Genomic DNA, 25,311 nt, shown 5'->3' on the forward strand with positions numbered 1-25,311 from the left:
CATTGTTGTTTCATTTCTGTTATCTCCCCCAGGGATTCATCCCTCAGCTCTTGCATATTTCTGTGTAGCTCCATCAGCATGCTTATGATTTTTATTTTGAATTCTTTTTCAGGAAGATTGGTGATTTTGGTCTGACCAAGCCCTCTCTCTGGTGTTTGAGGGATTTTGGGTTGAACAAGGTGGTTCTACCTTTTTATGGTGATGGAAGTGATTGCCAGCGAGTGGCGCGTGTGTCAGCTGGGAGAACAAAGTCCCTTCCTGCTTACTGGTCACCATGCCCACCTCCCCTGCCTGTGCCAGTCACCCACACACAGGAAGCAGCCTCTGGGTTCATCCCCTGAGCTGCTGTGGGCCAGGCAGTCCTTGGGATGATGGAGGGCAATGGCGGTGGTTGCAGGCGAGCAGCGCATGTTTGCCGTGAGAATAGAGCCCCTATGTGCTTTGCGACTCCATGCCAGTTTCCTCTACCTGTGCCAGTCAGCCTCTCGCAGGGGGCAGCCTCTGGGTTAATCCCCTGAGCTGCCGTGGGTGGGGCATCCCTCGGGATGCCCTAGGGCACTGGTGGGGGTTGCAAGCGAGCAGTGCGTGTTCACTGCGTGAATAAAGCCCCTTTGTGCCTTTCAGGCTCTGTGCCAGTCTCTGCTGTCTGTGTTGGTTGACTGTGGGCAGGGGTCAGCTTCTTGGTCTGTCCCAGTTAGCCACACTCTGGGAGAAGCCTGTGTGGTTGCTGTGGGTGAGACTGCTCCCCAGTTGTTCTGCAGCAATGGTGGGTCAGCCCGTTTGCTTGCAGTGCCAGCAGTGGGGAATGAACAGCAGGCTGCTTATCACCGTGATGAACTTTGGTGCTGTGTTGCCATCCAGGGGATGGCTGAAGTTCCTTAAAGTTCCCCACCTGCTGGGCTGAGTGTGCCAGGATGATTTTGTCCACCTATTAAACCCTTGTCCCTTGAAGATTTTTAATGAGCTCACTTTTCTTTTGTCCAAAGGCAGCCAGCTGTGGGAACTTGTTTGCAGTCTTAGTCTTGGATTTTGCTTTTCCGTTCCTTTAATATCCAGCACACCATGCCATGTGTGTCTGTGCTCCCGGGGCAGATTACTAGGCCTGGTTATTTGGCAGTCCTGTGCTTCCACTCCCTCCCCACTCTGATTTTTTTCCTCCTGCTGGTGACCTGGGGTGGGGGGAGTGCTCAGGTCCCACCAGGTCACAGCTTTGTATCTTACCTTTTTTGTTGAGTTTTCGCAGATGTAGATGTAGCCTGGCTGGTATACTGTATCTTCTGGTCACTCTTTTAGGAATAGTTGTTTTTGCTGTATTTCCAAAATATGTATGGTTTTGGGAGGAGATTTCCACCACCCTACTCATGCCGCCATCTTGAGAATCTCCCCATGTAATCTTTAGACCCTATATGTCCTTAGATTAAGAGAAATTCAAAATTGATATTAAAGTAATAAGAAAGAAAACAATTCACTTCCAACCTGTGGACACCAGAAATACAAAAAAGTCTTCATTATTAAGGAAGCAATAATAAAAATAAAGGAACTTAGTATTTTAAATTACTAAATAAAGAATAAGACCAAAAGAAATAAAAAAATTAGCAAGTATTTGAACTGACATTGACCAAACAGGACAAAAATTAAAAGATGGGTGAAAGGGAAAGACTACAAGCAATCAGCAGCTTTTCTTAGAGAAGGAGAGAGTTGTGGTTGTGACGGGGTGTGGAAGTTGGAGTGAGGTGGAGGGGGGGGGAGGAAGGGCTGTGCCAAAGAGGAAGGACGTGCTCAAAAAGCAACACCTGGTATAACCTTTTCCTTTTGAGTGCTCTCCTGCTCCCGCGGGCTCAGGTTTTCTAGTTTGCCTGTCTCTGTCTGTGTATCTTTAGTGCTTCATCTTCATCTTGTTTACCTAGTTGGGCAAGGGTACTGCAGCGTGGTTACGAGCCTGGGTTCTGGAGCCATGCTGCCTGGGTCAGTCCCGGCTGGCCACTTGCTCCCCGTGTGACTTTGGACTTTGTGTCATTTCATCTTACTTCCTGGTCTGTAACATGGGGATCCTGAGAATGCAGACTTGGTGTGTGTCCATGTGTAGTGCAGCCCCTGCAGCCCCTAGTACATGCTCAGTGAACAACAGGTGTGGCCTCAGTGTCTCCATCAGTGCTTGAAGATCTCCCAGGATGGATGCTCCACGAGGTCATACCTTTGTTGGGTTACCTGATCCTTACTAAAACTTTATGAGCTTAAATGAAAGTTCCACTTCCATTAAAATCCCTGTGAGACACCAGTCTGCTATTCCAGTATAAATAGTGTTATTAAATAAGTGCTAGAAAAAAGATTAGCATTGCCTCTATTTACTGTGTACTAGGCATTCTGTTAAGTGCTTTATATGTATTATCTTATGTAATATTCACAATGGCCTTAAGAGCATTGTCACCATTACTGTTAACAGGTGAGGAAAGGGAAGCTCAGAGAACTTTACTCACTTGCCCAGGGTCACATAGCTGGAGGAACTGGAATTTGAACCTGTTTTTTTCATGCTCACCCCACCCCACCCCCATCCCCAGTCCTGCTTGCTCTTCATTCATTACTTCCTAATAGATTTAGGGATTGTTCACTTAAACAGTGACTATCCACAAACAACCTGGAGTGGTGGAAAGAGCTCTGAACTGCACCTGAGTCCAGGGTCCTGGTCTTGAGCTTTGCTTCTTCCTGCAGCAGGACCTCCATCAAGCCACATGACCTCTGAGTCTCTGTGTTTTTATTGATAAATTAAAGAACTTGGTCTGGATGTGATCTCTGAGGCTTCTTGTTCTAAACCCCTGGTTCTGTGTAGATATGTGTATCAGGTGGCTGTTAAAAAGAGCCTCTTAGGAGTTAAACATTCTTATTTTTGCCAAGGGTAGAAAGTGCTCCTGTGGCAGCATGTACATTCTCAGATGACCCCCTTTGTGGTTTTCTGTGTTGCCCAGGTACTGCAGGAGCAGATCCGTGCCCGGGACAACATTAGCTACGGAACTAATTCTGCCTTAAAGACTCTGGAGATGCGTCAGCTCTCCGGTTTGGGAGATCTTCGGGGAAGAGTGGCAAGGTAGGTGGGCAAGTGTTTGGTCTGTACTCATCAAAAGCTGTTTTCATCAACTCCATTTAGAGGGGGAGATACTCATGAAGCTCGGAAGCAAATTCTTTGAATTCTTCTAGTACATCTCCTCCTTTGCCCATAAAATCTCATGGTAGAAGTTAGACCTGATAATGAGCATGCCGTGATTTCTGGTGTTTCTGCAACTGGAGTTGTGCTTGAGGGAGGAGGTGAATCCAGTGACACAAAGTTAGGACTTAACAGTTTGTGTCTTTATTAATAATTTCATTTTTCTCGTAATTCATTTTTATTTTACTTTCTGAAAATATTGGTCTGTGATAGATTGGAGATTTAAAAAAGAGCCTTTTTACTACTGTTCTAGCCCCTCACTACTCAAAGTGGACCAGCAGCAGCGATGCCCCCAGAGGACTTGTTAGAGAGGCACATCTCTGAAGTATTTCTGGGCCTCTTCTGCCCTCTGCTGCTTTTAACAGTCAAGCACAAATATGCAGAGGGGCTGTCGCACAAATAGGCAGTTTGAGTCAGTCTGAGGTGAACATGAGGGTGGTCTGCAAAGGGTGGGAGTGGGAGAAGGATCCAAGGTGTTTTTGAAGGAGAGAGAGGTAGCGTCAGGGGTTATTGGGGCAGGCAACACGTGAAGGGCATTGAATGCTGGGCATGTGTGTTTGGATCCTCTGGGTGAACATCAGCCTAATAGTGCAGGCTCCATGGTTGCCACTATTATGTGGTTTTCTGTCCTCAAGCAGAGGACCTCCAGTCTCCTTATTATGACCCTTGGTGGCAGAAGCCCCACTGTTCGTACTTCTCTCTACCCTTGTACTGTACCTTTCAGCAGTGATCACCTGCTTGCTATTCCCTGAATACTCCAGATTGTTCTATCTCTGTGTCTTTGCACATGTTTCTCTTCTGCACAGCATGCATTTTTCCCTTTCTTTTCTAACTTCTAGTCAACCTTTAAAGTTCAGCTCAAATGTCACCTCCTCCAGGAAGTCTTCCCTGATGCCTCACTCTCCTGAGCTCCCCGAGCACTCTCTGTTCTATTGTGTCTTATGTGTCTTGGGGTAGGGGACCATATCTTTTATTTTTGTAACCTGAATGCATAGAACAGTCTCTGGAAAACAGTAGATACTCAGTAAACATTTGGATGAATCAATGATTTAGAAAGTCACTGTAATAGGACTGAAAAACTTCAAGCCTTTTTGTGGAGATGGGCTTAAAAGAAACTTCACTGTTAGGACTCTCAGGATAGTGAGAACTTAGAAGAGCTTCAGAGCCACAGGGCAGAGCAGGGACTTCAGGAACCTTTGAGGATCTTCCTCTTCACGTCAGTTGCAGATGAAGGTTAAGTGAGGGAATACAGGTAAGCAGCTGGGTGCAGGGCACGGGATGGAGTGAACATACAGCAAATGAGACCTATTATCTTAGGGGCAACAGCTGCGAAATTATCCTCATGGTTTGGTTCTTTTATTTTTTCCTGAAGTATAGTTGATATACAGTCTTGTATGAGTTTCAGGTATACAGCACCGTGGTTTAACAGCTACCCATATTATTAAATCCTCACCCCCACTAGTGCAGTTACTATTTGTCAACACAGAAAGATGTTACAGAATCATTGACTATATTCTTCATGCTGTACTATCCCCGTGACCAACATATATTATGATAAAGAATTTTTGTGCCCCTTTATCCACCCACCCAGCCCCTCCTCCATGGTAACCACCAGTCACTTCTCTGTGTCTATGAGTATACTCCTGTTTTGTTCATTTTATTTTGCTTTGCTTTATATTCCACAAATAAGTAAAATCATATGATACTTGTCTTTCTCTGCCTGGCTTATTTTTGCTTAACATATTACCCTCTGGGTCCATCCATATAGTTGAAAATGGCAAGATTTCTTTTTTTTTAATCTTCCTTTTTATTTTTTATTGATATAAAATCTTACATTAGTTTCAAGTATACAACGAAGTGATGCAAAAGTTACCCATATTAAATCCTCACCCACACTTGTGCAGCTACTCTATGTCAACATAGAAAGATGTTACAGAATCATTGACTATATTCTCCATGCTGTACTACCATCCCTGTGACCAAACTACATTATGATTGAGAATTTTTGTGCCCCTTTATCCCCATTGCTGCCTACCCACCCTAAACCCTCCTCCATGGTAACCACCAGTCTCTTCTCAGTGTCTATGAGTCTACTGCTGTTCTGTTCATTCTGTTTTGCTATTTATATTCTACAGATAAGTGAAATCATATGGTACTTGTCTTTCTTCACCTGGCTTATTCACTTAGCCTCTAGATCCATCCATGTTGTTGCAAATGGCAGGATTTCTTTTCTTTTTATGGCTGAATAATATTCCACTATGTATATGTACCTCCTTTTCTTTATCCATTCATCTATTGATGGACACTTAGGTTGCTTCCATATCTTGGCTATTGTAAATAATGCAGCAATAAACATAGGGGTGCATATGTCTTTCTGGATAAGGGATTTTGTTTTCTTTGGGTAAATTCCTAGAAGTAGAATTGCTGGGTTGACTGATATTTCTATTTTTAGTTTTTTGAGAAACCTCCATACTGCTTTCCACAGTGGGTGCACCAATTGACATTCCCACCAACAGTGTAAGAGGGTTCTCTTTTCTCTGCATCCTCACCAACACTTGTTATTTCTCGTCTTTTGGATAGTGGCCATTCTGACTGATGTGAGGTGATATCTCATCGTGGTTTAGATTTGCATTTCCCTGGTGATTAGTGCTGTGGAGCGTCTTTTCATGTGCCTGTTGGCCATCTGTATGTCTTCTTTGGAGAAATGTATATTCAGGTCCTCTACCCATTTTTTAATCAGGTTCGTTCTTTCTTTTGTGTTAAGGCATTTGTGCTCTGCATATATTTTAGATGTTAACTCCTTATTGGATGAATAATTTGTGAATACATTCTCCCACACCGTAGGTTGCCTTTTTGTTCTGCTGATGGTATCCTTTACTATACAGAAGATTTTTAGTTTGATGTAATCCCATTTGTTCATTTTTTATTTTGTTTCCCTTCCATGAGATGTGTCTAGGAAAAAACTGCTCATGCTTATGTTCAAGAGATATTTTTTCTATGTTTTCTTCTAAGAGTTTTATGGTTTCATGACTTATATTCATGTCTTTGATCCATTTTGAGTTTACTTTTGTGTATGGAGTTAGACAGTATCCAGTTCCATTCTCTTGCATGTAGCTGTCCTGTTTTCCCAATACCAGTTATTGAAGGGGCTGTGTTTTCCCCATTTTTTATTTATGGCTCCTTATCATATATTCATTGACCATATATGTGTGGGTTTATATCTGGGCTCTCTATTCTATTCCATTGATCTGTGAGTCTGTTCTTGTGCCAGTACCGTACTATTTTGATTACTGTTTTGATACTGTTTTGATGAGCTTTGTAGTATAGCTTGAAGTCAGGGGGCACAATACCCACAGCTTTGTTCTTCTTTCTCAGAATTGCTTTGGCTATTCGGGGTCTTTTGAGGTTCCATGTGAATTTTAGGGTTATTTGCTCTCATTTATTGAAAAATGATGTTGATATTTTGATAGGGAATGCATTGAATCTGTAAATTGCTTTGGGCATGATAGCCATTTTGACAACATTAATTCTTCCTATCCATGAGCATGGGATAGATTTTCATTTGTTTGTATCTTCTTAAATTTCTTTCATCAATGTCTTAACAGTTTTCAGAGTATAGGTATTTCACCCCCTTGGTTAGGCTTATTCCTTGATATTTTATTCTTTTTGGTACAGTTGTGAATTGAGTTGTTTTCCTGATTTCTCTTTCTGCTAGTTTGTTGTTAGTATATAGGAATGCAAAAGATTTCTGTGTATTGATTTTGTATGCTACAATTTTGCTGAATCCAGTTATTAGTTCTAATAGTGTTTTGGTGGAGTCTTTAGGGTTTTCTATGTATAATATCATATTATCTGCAAGTAGTAACAGTTTAACTTCTTCCTTACCATACCAATTTCATTGCCCTTTATCTCTTTATCTTGTCTGACCGCTGGCTAGGACTTCTAGTACTTTGTTGAATTAAAGTGGTGACAGTGGACATCCTTGTCTTGTTACTGATCTTAACACCATTAAGTATAATGTTAGCTGTTGGTTTGTCATATATGGCCTTTATTATATTGAAGTATGTATCAACTGATCCATTTTGTTGAGAGTTTTTATCATGAATGGTTGTTGGATATTGTCAAATGCTTTTCAGCATCTGTTGAGATGATCATGTGGTTTTTATCCTTTTTGTTAATGAGGTGTGTGACATTGATTGATTTACAAATATTGTACCATCCTTGCATCCCTCGAATAATCCCACTTGATTGTGATGGTTAATCCTTTTGATGTAATTTTGAATTCAGTTTGCTAATATTTTGTTGAGGATTTCACATCATCAGTGATATTGGCCTATGATTTTCTTTTCTATGGTGTCTTTGTCTCATTTTGGTATTAGAGTGATGCTGGCCTTGTAGAATCAGGTTGGAAGTATTCCCTCCTCTTCTCCTTTTTGGAAAACTTTAAGAAGGATGGGTATTAGCTCTTCTTTAAATGTTTGGTAGAAATTAGCTATGAAGTCATCTGCTCCTGGACTTTAATTTGTTGGGAGTATTTTGATTACCAGTTCAATTTTCTTACTGGGTCTGTTCAGATTTTCTGTTTCTTCCACGGTCAGTCTTGGAAGGTTGTATTTTTCTAGGAGATTGTCCATTTCTTCTAGGTTGTCCCACTTACTTGCATATATTTTTTCATGGAATTCTTTAATAATTCATTGTATTTCTGTGGTATCCATTGTGACTATTACTTTTTGTTTATTTCTGTGCTCTTTTTTTCTTGTTAAGTCTGGCTAGGAGTTTGTCTATTTTGTTTATTTTCTCAACAAACCCGCTCTTGGTTTTGTTGATTTTTTCAATTTTTCAATTTTTTCTATATTTTATTTATTTTTGCTCTGATCTCTATTATGTCCCTCCTACTAACTTTGGGTTTCATTTGTTCTTCTTTTTCTAGTGTCTTTAATTGTGAGTTTAGACTGTTTATTTGGAAATGTTCTTCTTTCTTGAGGTAGACCTGTATTGCTGTGTACTTCCCTTTTAGAAGTGCTTTTATGGCATCCTATGAATTTTGGACTGTTGTATTTTTTTTTTTAATTTGTCTCCATGTTTTGCTTGATTTCTGTTTTAATTTGTTTATTGATCCATTCATTATTTAGAAGCATGTAATTTAACCTTTATGTGTTTGTAGGCTGTTTTGCTTTCTTTGTTTAATTTATTTCTAGTTTTCTACCATTGTGATCTGGGAAGTTGCTTGATACAATTTCAATCTTTTTGAATTTATAGAGGCTCATTTTGTGGCCTAGTATGTGGTCTATTCTGAAGAATGTTCCATGTACACTTGGGAAAAATGCATATCCTGCTGCTTTTTGGGTGGAATGTTCTGTTATATCTGTTAAGTCCATCTGATCTAATGTGTTGTTCAGTGCCTCTGTTTCCTTATTTATTTTCTGTCTGAATGATCTCTCCATTGATGTAAGTAGTTTGTTTAAGTCCCCCAATATGATTGAGTTGTAGTCTATTTTTCCCTTTAGTTCTGTTAATATTTATTTTACATACTTAGGTGCTCCTATTTTGGATGTGTAGATATTATAATGGTTATATCCTCTTATTGGACTGACCCCTTTATCATTTTGTAATGTCCTTCTCTGTCTCTTGTTACTTTCTTTGTTTTGAAGTCTATATTGTCTGATACAAGTACTGCCACTCCTATTTTTTTTCTCCCTATTGTTTGCATGAACTATGTTTTTCCATCCTTTCACTTTCAGTCTGTGTATGTCTTTGGGTCTGAAATGAGTCTCTTGTGGGCAGTGTATAGATGGGTCCTGTTGCTTTATCCATTCTGTAATTCTTGTGTCTTTTGATTGGTGCATTCAGTCCATTTACATTTAAGGTAATTATTGATAGGTCTGTACTTATGGCCATTTTATTAATTTTTTTATGGCTGTTTTTGTAGTTCCTCTCTGTTCCTTTCTTCTCTTATACTCTTCCCTTGTTATTTGATGGTTTTCTTTAGTGTTGTCATTGGAGTTCACTTTTTAAATTTTTTGTGTGCCTATTATAGGTTTTAGGTTTGTGGTTACCAAAAGGTTCAAGGATAGCCTCCTAACTATATAACACTGTATTCACTTGATAATTGCTCTATTTCAAACACAATCTAAAAGTACTTCTTTTTCTTCTTCTTCTTCCTCCACACTTTATATATTAGATGTCATAACTGCATTTTTTGTGTATCCCTTGACTGATTTTGAGTTAGTTCATTTTACTACTTGCTTTGTTTTAATTTCGTACTAGCTTGGTAAGTAATTGGTCTGCCACCTTTACTGTGGGTTTATTTTCACTGGTGAAAACTATTTAGGCTTAGGAACATTTGCATGTACAGAAGTCTCTTTAACATGTCCTGTAATGCTGGTTCTGTTGTTTTAAATTCCTTCAGCCTTTGTTTATCTAGGAACTGTTTAATCTCTGCTTCAGATTTGAATGGTAATCTTGCTGGGTAGAGGAGTTTTTGGTTGAAGATCCTTCTGTTTTAATATATTAAATATTTCATGCCACTACCTTCTGGCTTCTAAAGTTTCTGCTAAGAAGTCTGCTGATAGCCTGATGGGGTTTCCCTTTTAAGTAATCTTTTCTCTCTCTGGCTGCTTTCAGAACACTCTCCTTATTGCTAATCTTTGTCATTGTAATTATTATATATCTTGGTTGTTTTCCTGGGGTTCCTTTTGTTAGGGGCTCTCTGTGTTTTGGGACCTAGATGTTTATTTCCTACTCCAGATTGGGGAAGTTTTCAGCAATTATTTCTTCAAAGAGAGAGACTTTCTACCCCTTTGTCTCTCTCTTCTCCTTCTGGTACACCTATTATGCAAATATTGTTTTGTGTGTAGTTGTCACATAAGTTCTCTTAGCATCCTTTGGTTTTTATAGATTCTTTTTTTCTTTCTATTCCTCAGCTTTGTTGTTTTCCTGTTCTTTAATTTCCAGCTCATTGATTATCTCTTCTACTTGCAGCAATCTATTATTCATTGCCTCCATTATATATTTTATTTCAGATACTGTATTTTTCAGCCTGAGTGGCTTTTTTTCAGCTCTCCTAGCTCTTTGTTGAAGTCCTGCCTGAGTTCTTCAATACTTTTCTGCCTATCAGTGAGCATATTTATGAGTGTTACTTTGAAATCTTTATCAAGAAGACTGGTCATCTCCATTTCAATTAGCCCTTTTTCTGGTGTGTTATCCTGTACTTTGGTTTGGAACGTGTTCCTCTCCCTCCCCATTTTGTCAGGGTTTTTGTCTTTCTTCTTTGTTTTAGATAGATCTGCTATAATTCCTGGTTTCTTATAGAGAGCATTAATTTCTGTAAAGGCTTTATGAAGAAGGCATCCTGTGGTGTCACCAGTGCCTTGCTCTCCTTTGTGGTGGAGCCCCAGTTGCTGTTGATGGGCTATGGATGGAGCGGTGTTTCTGTCTGTCTACTGGCAGCTGTCAGATATCTCAGTCTGCCAAGGATGGTAGTTTGCCACAGCTGGCCCTTTGTGAGCTGAGCAGTGGTGTTTCTGCTGGGATTGTTGTGGGTAGGGTGCCCTCTGCCTGTCCAGCAGTGATGGCAGTGCTGCTGGGCTAACAGGGTGGGTGGGGCAGATGACCGGAGGCTGGATGCACAGGCAGATGAGGCCTCCCTGAGGAGAAAGGATTGCCTGGAGCTGGCTCCCACAGGTGCCTCTCCAGTTGGGCTGAGATGAGGCCGTGAAAGCTAGGAAAACTCCCTCTGTCTGCGAGGCAGCAAAGTCTGTTGCTGCTGGGCTGAGATGGCCAGGCAGGCAGGTTCTCAGGCAAGTGCCCTGGGACTGAGGAGGCAGTGAGGGTGATGGAGTGCCCGGGGCTCCCATGAGTGCCTGACCTGTTGGGCTGAGGGAGACCTGGGCAAGTGTCCACCAGCCCTCTCTCCTGTGGCGATAGATCTGTCCAACTCTTGCCCCTCTGGCACCCCCACCTGTTTTTGGTAAATCTTCCCAATTGCTGCCTCTGTTTTGGGTCTTAGTGGGACTACCAGAGTGTGTCTGTCTTCCACAAGTGGTAGGAGTCCCAGAGTTCCAGAGTGCTCCACCTCCCCCTGAGGTCCAGCCCCATTAATCACCAAAGACCAGTGCACTGTGGACTCGTGTTCCCAGAGCAGATCTCCAGGGCCATGTGTGCAGTGCTCCTGAGTGCTTATCCTCTCCCCACTCTGTTATCTTCCTCCTGTTTGTGGGCTGGCAAGGGCTGGGGTCCTGACTGATTGTGGCCCTGCCACTTTATCCTTCTCTGTGTGGTCTTCTCTTCTTCACCAGGTGTAGGTGGTCTGTTCTGCAGTCTGTAGGTCATTTTCAGGGTTATTTGTATTTGTCATAGTTGCTTCCTTGGTATGTGTTTGTGGGAGGAAGTTTCCACCTTGCTTTCCTACTCTGCCATCTCTTTTTCCCACGTACCATATCTTCTTTACCCATTCATCTATTGATGGACTCTTAGATTACTTCCATATCTTGGCTATTGTAAATAATGCTGCAATAAACATAAGTAGAGTGCATGTATCTTTTTGCATTAGTAATTTTGTTTTTTTGGGATAAATGCCCAGAGGTGGAATTTGTAGGTCGTATGGTATTTGTATTTTTAGTTTCTTTGGAAACCTCTATACTGCTTTTCATAATGGCTGCACCAATTTACATTCCCACTGGCAGTGTACAAGAGTTCCCTTTCCTCCACATCCTTGATAACACTTGAAAGTTCTTGTTGTTTTGATACTGGCCTTTCTGACTGGTGTGAGGTGATAGTTCATTGTGGTTTTGATTTGCATTTCCCTGATGATCAGTGATATTCATATCCCCTTATGTGTCTATTGGCCATCTGTATGTCTTCTTTGGAAAAATGTCTACCCAGGTTTTCTGCCCACTGTTTTTTTTTTTTTTGTGTGTGTGTGTGTTGAGTTGTATGAGTTCTTTGTAGATTTTGGATATTAGCCCATTATTGGATAGATCATTCGCAAATATCTTTTCCCAGTCAGTAGGTTGCCCTTTCTTTTCTTTTTAATGGTTCCCTTTGCTGTTCAGAATCTTTTTAGTTTGATGTAGTCCCACTTGTTTACTTTTTCTTTTATTCCCCTTGCCTAGGGAGACAGAATCAGAAAAAAATTACTAATGCCAACGTGCAAGAGTTTCCTGCCTTGTTTTCTTCTAGGAGTTTTATGGCTTTGTGTCTTTTATTTAGGTCTTCAATACATTTTGAGTTTATTTTTATGTATAGTATAAGACAGTGATCCAGTTTCATTCTTTTGTGTGTAGCTGTCTAGTTTTCAAAACACCGTGACACAGATACTTTGAGCACCATTGGCACTGCCACGTTTTAAGGCCAAAGGGGCAGAACAGCTTTCCCTGCAGCTTGGGTCAGCTGCAGAGCCTTCTCTTTCTCTGGACACCACTCAAAGTATACAGTCTTATAGGCGCTTTAGTCAAGCTTCGGAGTAGTACTTAGCAATAGTACACAAATGTGATAAAAGTTGCTTCTAAGATCCAAAGAGGCCCTGACCTTGAAAGGGCAGAAGTGGCGCCAAAGAGCGTCAGACTACATCTGGCACACTATATAAGCTTTTTGTATTTGGGTTCTCACTGCATATACATTTTTGTACTCACGATCATTGTAAAGCCTTCACTACTTGGATGGCTACACCTCTTGTCTTACTAAGTGACATCCTTGTGGTTTAACTTAAAACCATAATGAGGCCAACTCTTTGAGCTCACTGAAACCTCTGTGTAAAAGAATGAGTCACAGTGCACTGTCTTTGAGTGGGGTCATGCATTTTACAGTATGTAAAGAAGTTTTAGCACTTGTTTTTAAACCTTAATAAAAATCAGCTTTGTTGTTTGCCTGGACAGATGCGACGCCAGCATAGCCAGACTCTCTGCAGAGCACAAGACGACCTACGAGGGTCTCCAGCACTTGAACAAAGAACAGCAAGCTGCGAAACTTATCTTGGAAACAAAAATCAAAGATGCAGAGGGACAGGTATGACCTCTTTCAGGCAGCCTTTTAAAAGTGGGTAGTTTGTTCCTTGTTAATAAGAACATGGTGCTATTTCGTACAGTAGAAACTAGCCGGGCATCCAGCATAAGCATCTCTTTTCCTTACTTCTTTCTGTTTCACTGGAGTGGCCCTGTGTGATGGCAACCAGACCACCAAGATTTTTTGAGATAGCTTTAATTTTAAAGATTCTCTCCCCTCATTCTTAAAACAATTAATATATTCCAGAAATTCTAAATTACAATTCCAAAGCTATACCTTGCGCAGGTCAGTGATCAAGCACTGTTTTACATGCGACTCATCCCAACTTTTGGCTCAGGAAATCATTATTGAGCTCATAGGTTACCTCATCCCATAGTCTGTATGCGGGAAAAAATTAAGACAAAGCTTAGGGTCCGCTGGCTAATGAATCGTAGAGTATTCCACCTTGAAATTCACAGATTAATTTCACAAAGCAAAACCATTGGTACTTCACAGTTTGTATTTTGGTCAGTTAAAGTTTCCTTTGCCATATGGGGCCTGTCTTCTAGGACTTTTCCTGCAGTATCTGCCCTACTTGCTAGTCTCCACTTAAAGAGAAACTATTCCAGGAAAATGGGGCACCTGGTCAATTTATTGGATTAAAAATATTTGTGTCCTAATTACATTCAGTAAGGATCTAAATCTATTTATGTGAAGAATACAGATACTATAAAGCCATGAGAAAAGAATAAAATGAAAAGTCCAATAATTTTTTTTAAAGAATGCATAAAGACAGAATTATCACATCAGAAAATAGATGCTAAGGAAATATTACGTTTCCTGGTAGCTAAGCCAAGTAAAATACATACGGCAATCTATAAAAAGAGACATACATTTCTTTGTTCCGGATCTGATAAATATTTGTTCCACAAATCTTTAAATCAGAAACATTGAGCATCATATTTTTTGCAGAAAATGAAGACATTTTATACAGGATTAGTTGTACATTTTGAACTTTAGCAAAAAGACAAGGGAAATGGGTAGGTAGTGGGAGAAAGCAATAGGAAGGATATAGTTTACAAATTATATTTTCTGGTAACTTAACTGATATAGAGGTAAATCCAGACCTTAATGGGCCAATAAGAATTCCATTGCCTGTGACTAGTAGCCACATTAAGAGTAGAAATTCCAAGGTAAAAATGAGTATATTTGTGTCAGTATGTGGAGCATGGTCCTGCACAGGAACTAGGCTTGCTCATCAGAGGAGGGGAAAGCGCAACGCTCTGTACGTAGTGAGTATTTGGAAGTGCTTCCAGTCTTGAGTTTTGATGGGTGTGCCTGATGGAAAATGCAAGTGGAAGGATGACGTGAACTCCTGAATGAATTTATTAAATTAGACTGAATCTTACTGCGATCGTCTAGAATATAGTGTACTAAATGTTATCTGAAATTTCCTCTGAAAAGATTAGATGTGCTGTTTACACACAAAATTTCTTTGGCAGATTTCTCAGCTTTTGAACAGAGTGGACTTGTCAATATCAGAGCAAAGCACCAAACTGAAGATGTCTCACAGAGATAGTAACCACCAGCTTCAGCTTCTGGATACGAAGTAAGTGGTCAATGTATGAGCATAGTTTTTTGGTTGAAGTTCTTTATAAGCTTATTCAACACTACAGTTTTTTTTTTTCCCTCTTCATTTTTATTTATTGCCCCAAATTGGGTGAAAACAATAATGGAACTTAAAAGGAAGAGTTTTCTTGTGGCATGTTGCCACTTTACATTCCTAATTATTGTTTCTAGTTAAGAGTCTATTCGTTCAATAAATATGTATTGAGCAGTGGCCTAGCTGCTGAGGAGCCAATAATGAAAAAGAAACAGGCTCTGTTCCCATCCTTGTGGAGCTTATGGTAGAGGGAGTTGAGCTTTAATTGAATAGTGACTTTAATAGGCATATGCTATGTTATTACTAATGGTGAAAAATACTTTGAAGGAAAGGTACATAGTTGCAGTAGGCTGAATAATGGCCCCCCAAATATCGCCACATCCTAATCCCTGTGAATATTTTACCTTATGTGGCAAAAAGGGCCTTTCCAGATGAGGTTATGTTAAGGATTTTAGGATGGGTTGGTTATCCTGGGACATCAGGTAAGTCTGATGTAATCATTAGAGTCTCTGTAAGAAGGAGGCAGGAGGTTGTGATGACGGAAGTGGAGATTGGAGTGATGTACTTTAGGGTGGAGGAGGGCCCCACGCCACAGAACACAGGTGGTCACTAGGAGCTGAAATGAGCAAGGAAATGATTCCCCCCTCAGCTCCTCCAGAAACAACTACCCTGCTCATGCCTACATTTCAGTCCAGTGAAACTGGTTTTAGACTTCTGGTCTCCAGAACCATAAGAGAATAAATGTGTGGTTTTAAGCCCCTGAATTCTATGGTCATTTGTTACAGCAGGAAAATAATATAATGGTGCTGTGAGCAGGCCAGGTTGTGGGGCCTTCCAGGGGAGGTGATGTTTGAAGGAAGACCTGAAGGAGGGATGGAATTCACTAGGTAAAGAGTGAGGTCTGAACATATGGGAGGGCAGAGCCTGTTGTGGGAGCAATGGGGCATGCAAGAGATGGGAAGGTGGCAAAGGTGGCTGGAACAGGGTGCAGGTGGGAAGGAGGGCTGGAGAGGAGGCAGGCCAAGCTAGCAGGGCCTTTGGACCTCCTTCAGCATCAAGGAGCCACGTATTTTAAGCAGATACGGTTATATAATTTGGTATATAGATTATTTTGTAAATGTCCATGGTTGCAGTTGGAAGATGGATCCTAAGGGTCCAAAGCTGAGATGGGGATATCAATTAGCGGGTATTTTGCAGTAGATTAGGTAGGGACTGCACTAGGGCTTTGTGTCCATTATACAGCATTATACTTGCCCATTTGTTTTAGTGACACATTAAGCTTGCCTGCAGTGATGCTATTCTGCTGCTCTTCTGCTCAATCACCAAACCATACCTTTTCCTATCACGCATCTTCATGAGCTTGGTTGGCATTTTCCTGCCAAAGCCAAGCCAGTGTGACTATATATGTATACGTGTGTGTGTGTGTGTGTGTGTGTGTGTGTGTGTGTGTGTGTGTGTGATAAATATATGACAGTATATTTTTTAAAGATAATTTCAGTATGGAACTTTGTTAGAGGCTTGTGAAAAGTTAATTATTCCTCTCTTTCTTACATCTCATTGCCTCCATGCTTTATGCCATTTCAGGGTTGTTGCCAATTTAACAGGAATTTTCTTACGAAAAATCATGTTTCCTTTCCTCTAATTATCTGTATTTATATAATTATTGGGTTATATCACCATTTCTCATAGATCCTACTGGCTTGCCAAGTACAGAAAGATCTCTCCAAACCTCTTCCTTCCATCACAGAGGAAGAAAATAAACCCCTTACTATTTTTTTTCTCTGTGAATTATTTCCTTAGGCGATATTACTAGTCAGCAGACATGAACATCTTTATTTTTCTTCCTATGATTTATAGTCTAGAAGTCTAGACATAAGGCTGTTCATAGGGGAAAGGAGACAGATCCTGGGGCCAATATGAGGTAGGTCAGACTGGAGACCTGAAAAGTGAAACCCTGGTTGGATGAACTAGGAAAAAAAACATTCCACTAAGAGATTGTGAGGAAGCATACCTCTCTAAATCTTGGCTCTGAGCAGAGGGATCAAAGAGTTGAGGGATAGAAGATCTTCCTTGAAAAGTCAAGACCACAGTACAGCCTTTATATGGATTCAGAGCTGACATTCACATCACCCAAGCAGCTCAAAGAGAACTATAGTGGATAATTCATCTTAGAATGGTGTTGTTTTGATAGTGGCCTGAGGTGCCTGGCAGAAGCAAATGCAAATACTCAGCCTTCAAGTCTTCCCACAAACAAATAAAGTTCTAAGGAACATGAATGTACAATCAAAAATGGTAAAACAACACAAGAAAAAAGCTACAATGTGATAGAGTCAGAAAAAAAAAAACAAAAAGCAGAATCAGACTTCTAAATACTGCACATATGGGAATTATTGGATAAAATATGTATACATGTAGGTATATGTATGTGTGAATAGACACACATACACATTTTGAAAGTAAGACTAAGGAATAAGAAATCCTCAAAAAAGACCAATCAGAATTGAAAACTAAATAGAACTTTTAGAAAATGTAATAACCAAAAATAAAAGCTGTATCCTCAGACCCTGCCCGACTAGGGAGCCTGAACAGTGACCCCAGGAAGCCTTGGAGCCCAGCCTACAGCCCTGCCAGGCAGTGGAGCGCAGACTATGGCCAACCTCATTCAACACAGCCTATGACCAAGCAGTGAACCCAGCTAACAACCCCTCCAAAACAGAGCCAGACGGTGACTCTGCTTGATCACAGAGCACAGTGTCCGGTCCCACTCAATTGCAAGGTATAGCTGGTTGTCCTATCTGACCAGGAAGCCTAGCTGGTGATGGTGTAGCACAACCAGCAGCCTGTATAATTATGGAGCGTAACCTGAAGCCCCATTTGATCATGAGGCCCAGCCTGCAGCCCTGCCTGAACTTGGAGTCCAGCCAGTGGCAGCAGCTGGCATGGGAATACAGCCTGGGTTGCCTTGCAGTCAGGTGCAATTGTGGAGCTCAGCCTGTAGCCCTGTCCAGTCATGGAGTCCAGCCAGTAGCATCACTGTGCCAGGGAACACAGCCTGATACCCCACCTACCACAGGTAATTGCAGAGCCCCCTTAGTGGTTCCACTGGATCATGCAGCCCAGCCAGTAACCCCACCTGGCTGTGGATATTTGTAGATGACATAATGTTATATAGCAAAACTCTAAAAGGCTCCACCAAAAACTGTTGGAATGAATAAATTCAGTAAAGCTTCTATGCTCTGTGGTCACTTGCCCTGGTCAGACAGGGCTGTGGGCTGAGCTCCACCATTGTGTGGGACTTCTGGTTTGGCTTCCTGCCCAGGTAGGGCTGAGAAGCTTTGTTTTGAATGATATGCCCAGAAAGTTGTACTTATTACTTCTACATTGGCCAACTTAATACTATGACCACACCTAGCTGCAAGGGAGGCTGGGAGACGTAGTCTCTGGCTAGACAGTCATGTAATCAGATCACATTTGAGGGTTTCTTAATAGGGAGGAAGAGAGGAGAACAGATATTGCAGATTATTAGGAGATTTTACTAGTGGTGTTCATTTTATTATTACTCTTAACTTGCATATATCCTTTTATACTTTAATTACATTTTATAATAAAAAAGTAATTGAGAGGCAGTAAGTATGGAGTATTATTTGAAGGTATTTAGAAGGGAGAGGACTACAGGAATGGTGGGGTTTTTTTTCTTTCAGTTTTCTTTTTGACTTAAATAAGGAAATATCTATGTGGGGCAAGAGCAGTATGGAGAACATTAGAGGGAATGGGATCCAGGCTGCAGCTCTAGGATATACAAGGGAGAAGGAGGAAGGGCCCAGGGAAAGAGGGCAGCATGGACGGGAGTCAAGACACCGTGTCCTCTGAAGAGCTGGGAGTGCTTTGGACCCTCTGAACTGTAAAGATATGCAAATGGCATGGCTCTGTGTCACTGTGTGACACAACACCCCCACACAGCTCTTCATGCGTAGGAAATAGTATCAGGTGCTTTTCTGCTGTATCCTCCACCCCACCTTCCTGACCTAGTGCTAACTGCAATTCTAAGAAAAGATAAAACATGTAATTCCAAGTGAGCTGAGTTTAATGCTGACATGTTTATGACAAATTTGGTAGTTGGAGACTGAGATTGTTTGATGTCTTTTAAAAATTGTTTCGTGTCTAACTTACTACTTTTCTTATTTTAGATTTAAAGGTACAGTTGAGGAACTCAGTAATGAGATTTTATCTGCACGGAATTGGTTGCAACAGGAACAAGAACGGATAGAAAAAGAACTTTTACAGAAAATTGATCAGCTTTCCTTGATTGTTAAAGAAAACAGTGTAGGTATTGATGTTTACCAATAATACAGTAAAGTTATTCAGTGGGGACCTGCAATATGGATGAATAATACCTAGTAACTAATTACTGATTTATTTAGTACCACATTAAGCTGTTCAATTGTTTCTTGCCTTAGAATCCATTTCCATGGTTATATTGATTCTTTGTATTCATTATAAAGAGATGCAGCACTTGGACTTGTTTTGGTTAGCAAAGGCTAAGTAGAAAATTATAATACATCCAGCTGTGTTGAATTTAAATCAAGACCTTAAAAATGAACCAAATTGTCCATCTGCATTTCTAAATAAAACTAACAACTACAAACTTCACCCTAGTTTGTTTTAATTTCATGATCTAGTTAACAGTGTTGGCTAAATTTCTCCCTCCAGGTCCGTCCATCATACTGTAGCCACAGTATGAGGACTCGTGGTGCAAATGCCAACAAAATCCACCATTCCCTTTTCCATCTTCCTTCTCCTTTTACCCCACTCTCCCATAGAACTGAGGTTTGCAGAACTGCTTAAAACCCGTATCAGGAAAGCTCTGCATATATAATAATTCACAATCAGGCTCTGAAACCAGTACTTGGCAAGCAGATTTTTCGGTTTGGTTTTTTAGTCTGGCCGTTTTACTCTCTCTTCAGTTTTTTTTTTTTTTGCACTGCTTTCTCCTGTTGCACTTTGATGGAGCAGAAGTGATTGGTGCAGTTTGCCTCTCTGTTACTGCTGAACAGTAGAGTAGCAGATTCTGCATTAAAAAACATCAAGGGAGCTTTGTTATTCCACAGACTACTAACAGCTTGGTGTTTATAGTCCTGGCCCCCAGAGCTGCCTGCAGACAGATAGACCCGTAAACCAAGCATGGTGGAAGGGAAAGGAAATTTTTAATATTCCAAATATTTCTTTAAGTGTTCTATATTATCACATCTACTGATTGATTTACTTAGATTCATACCACTACATTTGTAGGCTTCTGGGTCTTTAGATCCCTGTTTACTTTTGCATGTGGATTGGTTTGAACACTAACAGTCATCTCAGGATAATGGTAGCTTAAGATAGAATCTTGTTTCTCTTTCACGTATGTCTGGGTGTAGGGAATGCAGGGCTGATGTGCTAGCTTGTCTAACCTCAGCAACCCAGGATCCTTCTGCCTTAACTCTGCCAGTCCTAGAGAGTGACCCTTGTCCTCATAGTTTAAGATGGCTGCTAGACTTCCAGCCATTATGAATGAATTCCAGGAACAGAGGAAGAAGGAAGGAAGGCAGTGAGTATATGCCTCAACTGCCTTTTAACCTTTCTTAGAACCTGCCACATAGACTTGTACTTACATCTCATTGGCCGGAACTTAATCATACAGCCACACCATACTCAGCAGACGGTAGAAAAGGTAGTCTTTAGTCTGGATGAACCTGATACCAGCTGAAAATCAGGGTCTGTTAAGGAAGAAAGGGAGAATGGATATTTGAGTGAGCAACAAGCAACCTTTGTGATTCTGTTCTCTGCAGATTGTTGTTAAATGATATGACCGATGCAAATGCAATGCAGGCTTTGTTTTCGGAGTAATCAGGTGCACTTCTTATCATGGATCTCAGGGAGCCAGTGAAAGGGATGTGGAAAAGAAACTCAGCCAGATGTCAGCCAGACTTGACAAAATAGAAGAGAGTCAAAAGAAGACTATGGAAGTGCAGAGAGCAAAACAAGAAGAGGAGAAGGTGCACGGGCGAATCACCAAGCTGGAATCACAGATGAACGAGGACATGAAGGAAATGAAAGCAGAAGTTGATGCTGGTAGGCCAAAAGGAAACAGCTCTCTTGGTTTATATTCTATTTGACCCAAAGCCCAATTAATTAGTACCGCCCTACAACTACCTATGAACCCGGCTAATGGTAGTAACAGTGACATGTCCTTAGGTGGTTTTCTAAGTAGCTGTGCTGTATGAAGCTAAATGTTTCAGTTCCTAGGACATGAAAAGCCACCATGAGGCACAGGCAAACAAAACTAGAATTGCTTAGCTTGCAACTGATAATGCATTTTCTTTAGTCCCATCTGTGGATTCTTTCCTGTTTGTAGCCAAGGTCATTATGTCTCAGAAATAAACATATATCTTTGAGGGGCTTATGCAGGCTTATTTAGGCTGCTGGCAGGATTCCACCATGGTAATGAATGATTTTCCTCTATCAGAAGTCCACAGGGCTCATGAATTCACATTTGGTCAGAAGAAATAGCTAAAGCCGATTTCCAGTTCTGACGTGCTACCATATGAAGGACAGATTAGGTTTATACTCTGAGCTCAGGAATACAGAACTGGGACCAATAAGTGGACGTTACCCAAAGAATATTTTCGACTTAATATAAGGCAGAAGTATCTTTAATTAATGGGTCCTAAAAAGACACTGGTGGCTTTCTGAGCTTGAGAACTTTTGTTACTGAAAGTATTCAAGCAGAGACTGGTTGACCATGGTCAGGGAAGAGAAGACAGTCTTACATAGTGTGAGACTGGAGATGAAATTCTCTCCCAGCTTTTTCCAATTCTGTGGTTCCATCATTTTCTTTTGTGGAATTGTTCTACTTTGGCCATATGGAAAAAAAATATTTATGCCAAGAAGAGTTTTGTTGTTACTACCAAAAGTTTATTATTTTATTTAACTGGAAGCCACGATTAAATTTATGAATTGAAGAACTTGTGAAGATAAAAATGAATTTTCTTTCTCTGTCTGTGGGCTGTTAGAATATGGTATTTTAATATTTCATTGATATTTAACTTTGCATCACTTCCTGAGTGGATTTCCTATTGTCTATTCAACATACCATTGATATTGTTAATATTTAGTACCTACTAAGAAATGTATATGAGCCCTTTTAAAATGCCAAATATAGTTGACCTTTGAACAACTTGGGGATCAAGGGCACCAACCCCCTGTTGCAGTTGAAAATCCATGAATAGCCTGGAAGCCTTACCGATAACATAAACAGTTAATACATATGTTGTATCATATGTGTATTACCTACCATATTTTTACAATAAACTAGAAAAAAGAAAATATTTTTTCAAATTGTTGCAAATCTTCAAAAAAATTTTAATGTATTTTATTTAAGAAAATCTGCATATAAGTAGACTTGTGCAGCTCAAACCTATGCTGTTTAAGGGTCAACTATAGTTTTTATTACAAAAACAATACACTTCTTAATGGAAAATCATAAGGCATAAAATATTTTCTAAAAATTCCCAGAAAGTTTCTCACCCAGTGGTCACTTTTATTTCTATCTTTCTATACATATAGGATATATATGTGCTTTTTCAAATGAAAGTTCATGCTATACATGATGGTTTGTAATATACTCTTTTATTTAATAATATGTTTTATCTTCCCATTCAATAAGATCATTATATTTTAATAATTTTTTCATGAATTATCATACAAAGAAAATTTCGTGAGAGAAAATTCTGAATTTACTAATGAAGACCTTTTAAACATTTATTTTAGAAACCAATAGGGATACAGAATAATATGAAATGTTGTTTTGATGGGGAATTATTTCTTTTTTTAGCCTTTTATTTGGGAATAATTACATATTTAGGAAAACTTTAAGAATAGTCCCCAAACTTCATATATCTTCCATCTCGATTAAGCAATTGTTAACATTGTGGAAATTTGTTTAATCCTTTTGTGTGTGGGTGTGTGGGTGTGAATATGTTTTTTTTTCTAAATCATTTAGGAGTAGGTTGCAGAACTCATGATGCCTTTTTCCCCTTTTTTAAAGTTTCACTCTATATACCCAAAGATCAAGGACATCCTCCAACAACTACAGTATGGTGTAGTATCAGTGAAATATTTTTCAATGTCCACTTTTCAGTTTTGCCATTGTTTCCTCTATAGCAAACCTTCCCTGCTTTAGGTTCTAATCCAGAATCAGAGATCATATTTGTTAACATTATTTGATTTAGCCTCTTAATCTGCATCAGTTCCTCGGTGATACTGACACCATTAAAGAACACAGGCTAGCATTTTGTGGGTAGTCTGTGCTTCCTTCCTCTTGATCAGATTCAGGTGGTGCATGTTGGACAGGACTGCGCAGAAGTGTTGGTGTTTCCCAGGTGCCTTATCGGGCACATGATGTCCGTGTCTCCTGGTGCTGAATGTTAGTTCTGTCACTTGGTTAAAGTGCTTCTGTCAGAGTCTCTGTTGTAATAATTCCTTTCCTCCTTTGTAAAAAAAAAAGTCTGTAGGGAGATACTGTGAAACTATGCAACTACCCTGTTTCCCATCAAACTATTACTTCAGTACCTTTAGTATCTACTGATAAGTTCTGTCCAAAGTAACTATTACTCTATGCTGTAGACTTTGACACAGCATTATTTTTTAATATTAACTTGTGTGAAATTTACCTCTTGTTCAAGGGTTTACAGCCATCTATGAAAGCATAGGATCCCTCAGGCAAGTTCTTGAAGCCAGGATGAAGCTGGACAAGGACCAGCTACAGAAGCAGATCCAGCAGGTGCAGAAGCCGGAAGCTCCCCTGTGAAGGGGGCGACGAGGACCTCGGAGGTGGTTTTGCCGGTGGGACTGGGAGCCCGATGCCTCCGTGGCGAGGCCGCCGCAGCATTCAGATGGCTCTCGCCATGGCTGCATGTGCCAGGAAATGTGTTTTCATGGGTCTTGATGTTTGCCTTGAGTCTTGAAAACACTCTTTCTTTAAAAGTATTAAATACGGTTTTTATCACTTTATTCCACTTCTCTAAATTCAATGGAATCACCCCCCTGCCCCGCCCCACCCCCGACCAGCCTGGATTTTGAAAGGCTTCTGTCCCCTTCATTTTATGAATGAAAAGACTTAACAATTTTCCTTCAATGCTTGACGCTCTAGCCAAGACTTTACTATTCCGAAATAATGTCATGGTGATTTTTTAAATTAAGAAAATAATAAATTGTCACAGGAATGTGTTGCTCCTTACCCTAAATTAAGAGAATGTCCGGCTAGATTAAAATTCAACCTTTGAGTCCATATTTGGATTTTATTATTGTTATTGTTATCTGTACATTTCTTGTTTGTTTATCTTCTTGTAATCTGTCTTTTGTAGGGGGAAGGGATTTAACATTTGGGAAAAACCCCATCATTTATATAATGAAAATAGTTTTAAAATTGATGACTGCCATATAGATTATAATTTCAAATGGAAACTCAAGACAATTATCTACATAACGCAAGGCACAACATCTACACTGACCACCTAGTTACACCAGGTTTTAATATTGAAAATGTTTCAATTATCCACAGCCTGTGCAGTGATAGCCATATATTTAATAATGGTATGGTGGTTAATAGTCTATTGTGTAATTAACAGTTCATTAATCAAACTAGAATGTGAGAGTTTTTCACAAAACTTTATGATCTCCTCTCTAAATGTTTCCATAATTGGCACAAAGTGCTACGGTTTGCATATACTTATTGTAACTGTATTCTGTGCCTTGGCTTTATAACGTTGGTGCACTGTACCCTATACAATTTTGCAGACAAAATAGAAGGCATGAAAATACATCAGAATTATGATGTGAAAATGGGATCCTATGTATTTTTTAGACGTTCTAAGAATTTTATCACTGTTAAGACACTCCTCATTCAGTATCATTAATGGACTAGACCTTCATACTTTTGTATGGACGGAGAAGCAAATTGATATTGCATTTATAACACTGTCAAGAAACTCACTTTGAGCAACTTTGTAGATGGTTGATAGGTGTTTTATTTTCAATTGCCATATTTGAGTGGACATTGAAAATTGGCACCAGTGTTGTTTTGTTCACCGATGTATGTAAAAATGGAAAGTGCAACACACACCGTTCTAAACTGTGAGGGTACCCAGGGAAAGGAAAACGGGAATACTTTAAACATTTTAAAACCATACAAAGTTCTTTTTTTGTTTGCCAAGGACTCAGGAAAATTAAAGCATTTTTTATTTTTAGGATAAATCATAAATGAATTATCTAACTGGCTGTTAATGTTTACCCATATAAAATATGCTGCTAAAGTATATATTTGACCTCCAATGGCTTGACAAAATTAAAACCTGAGAAGTTATGTAAGGAATAGTCATCCAACACGTTTCCTTATTTTGTCACAACTCTATATAGGAAGACTATTTCCACT

The 25,311-nt window shown here is 40.0% G+C and overlaps 1 protein-coding gene across 6 annotated transcripts in view; it reads left to right on the forward strand.

The window, feature by feature from the left end:
- Positions 1-24,168, forward strand: part of FAM81A (family with sequence similarity 81 member A) — an 88,073-nt gene extending 63,905 nt beyond the window's left edge. For all 6 annotated transcript variants that reach the window (XM_073211927.1, XM_037004270.2, XM_073211929.1 and 3 more), the window contains 6 exons: positions 2,964-3,082; positions 13,075-13,204; positions 14,683-14,789; positions 19,031-19,166; positions 20,756-20,951; positions 23,564-24,168. In XM_073211927.1, the coding sequence (XP_073068028.1) occupies positions 2,964-3,082; positions 13,075-13,204; positions 14,683-14,789; positions 19,031-19,166; positions 20,756-20,951; positions 23,564-23,688 (813 nt within the window). In that variant the 3' untranslated portion in view covers positions 23,689-24,168. The remainder of the gene's footprint in view (positions 1-2,963; positions 3,083-13,074; positions 13,205-14,682; positions 14,790-19,030; positions 19,167-20,755; positions 20,952-23,563) is intronic.
- Positions 24,169-25,311: the final 1,143 nt, after the last annotated feature.

This window comes from Manis javanica, chromosome 8 (assembly GCF_040802235.1).
Source record: "Manis javanica isolate MJ-LG chromosome 8, MJ_LKY, whole genome shotgun sequence".
Taxonomy (NCBI): Eukaryota; Metazoa; Chordata; class Mammalia; order Pholidota; family Manidae; genus Manis; species Manis javanica.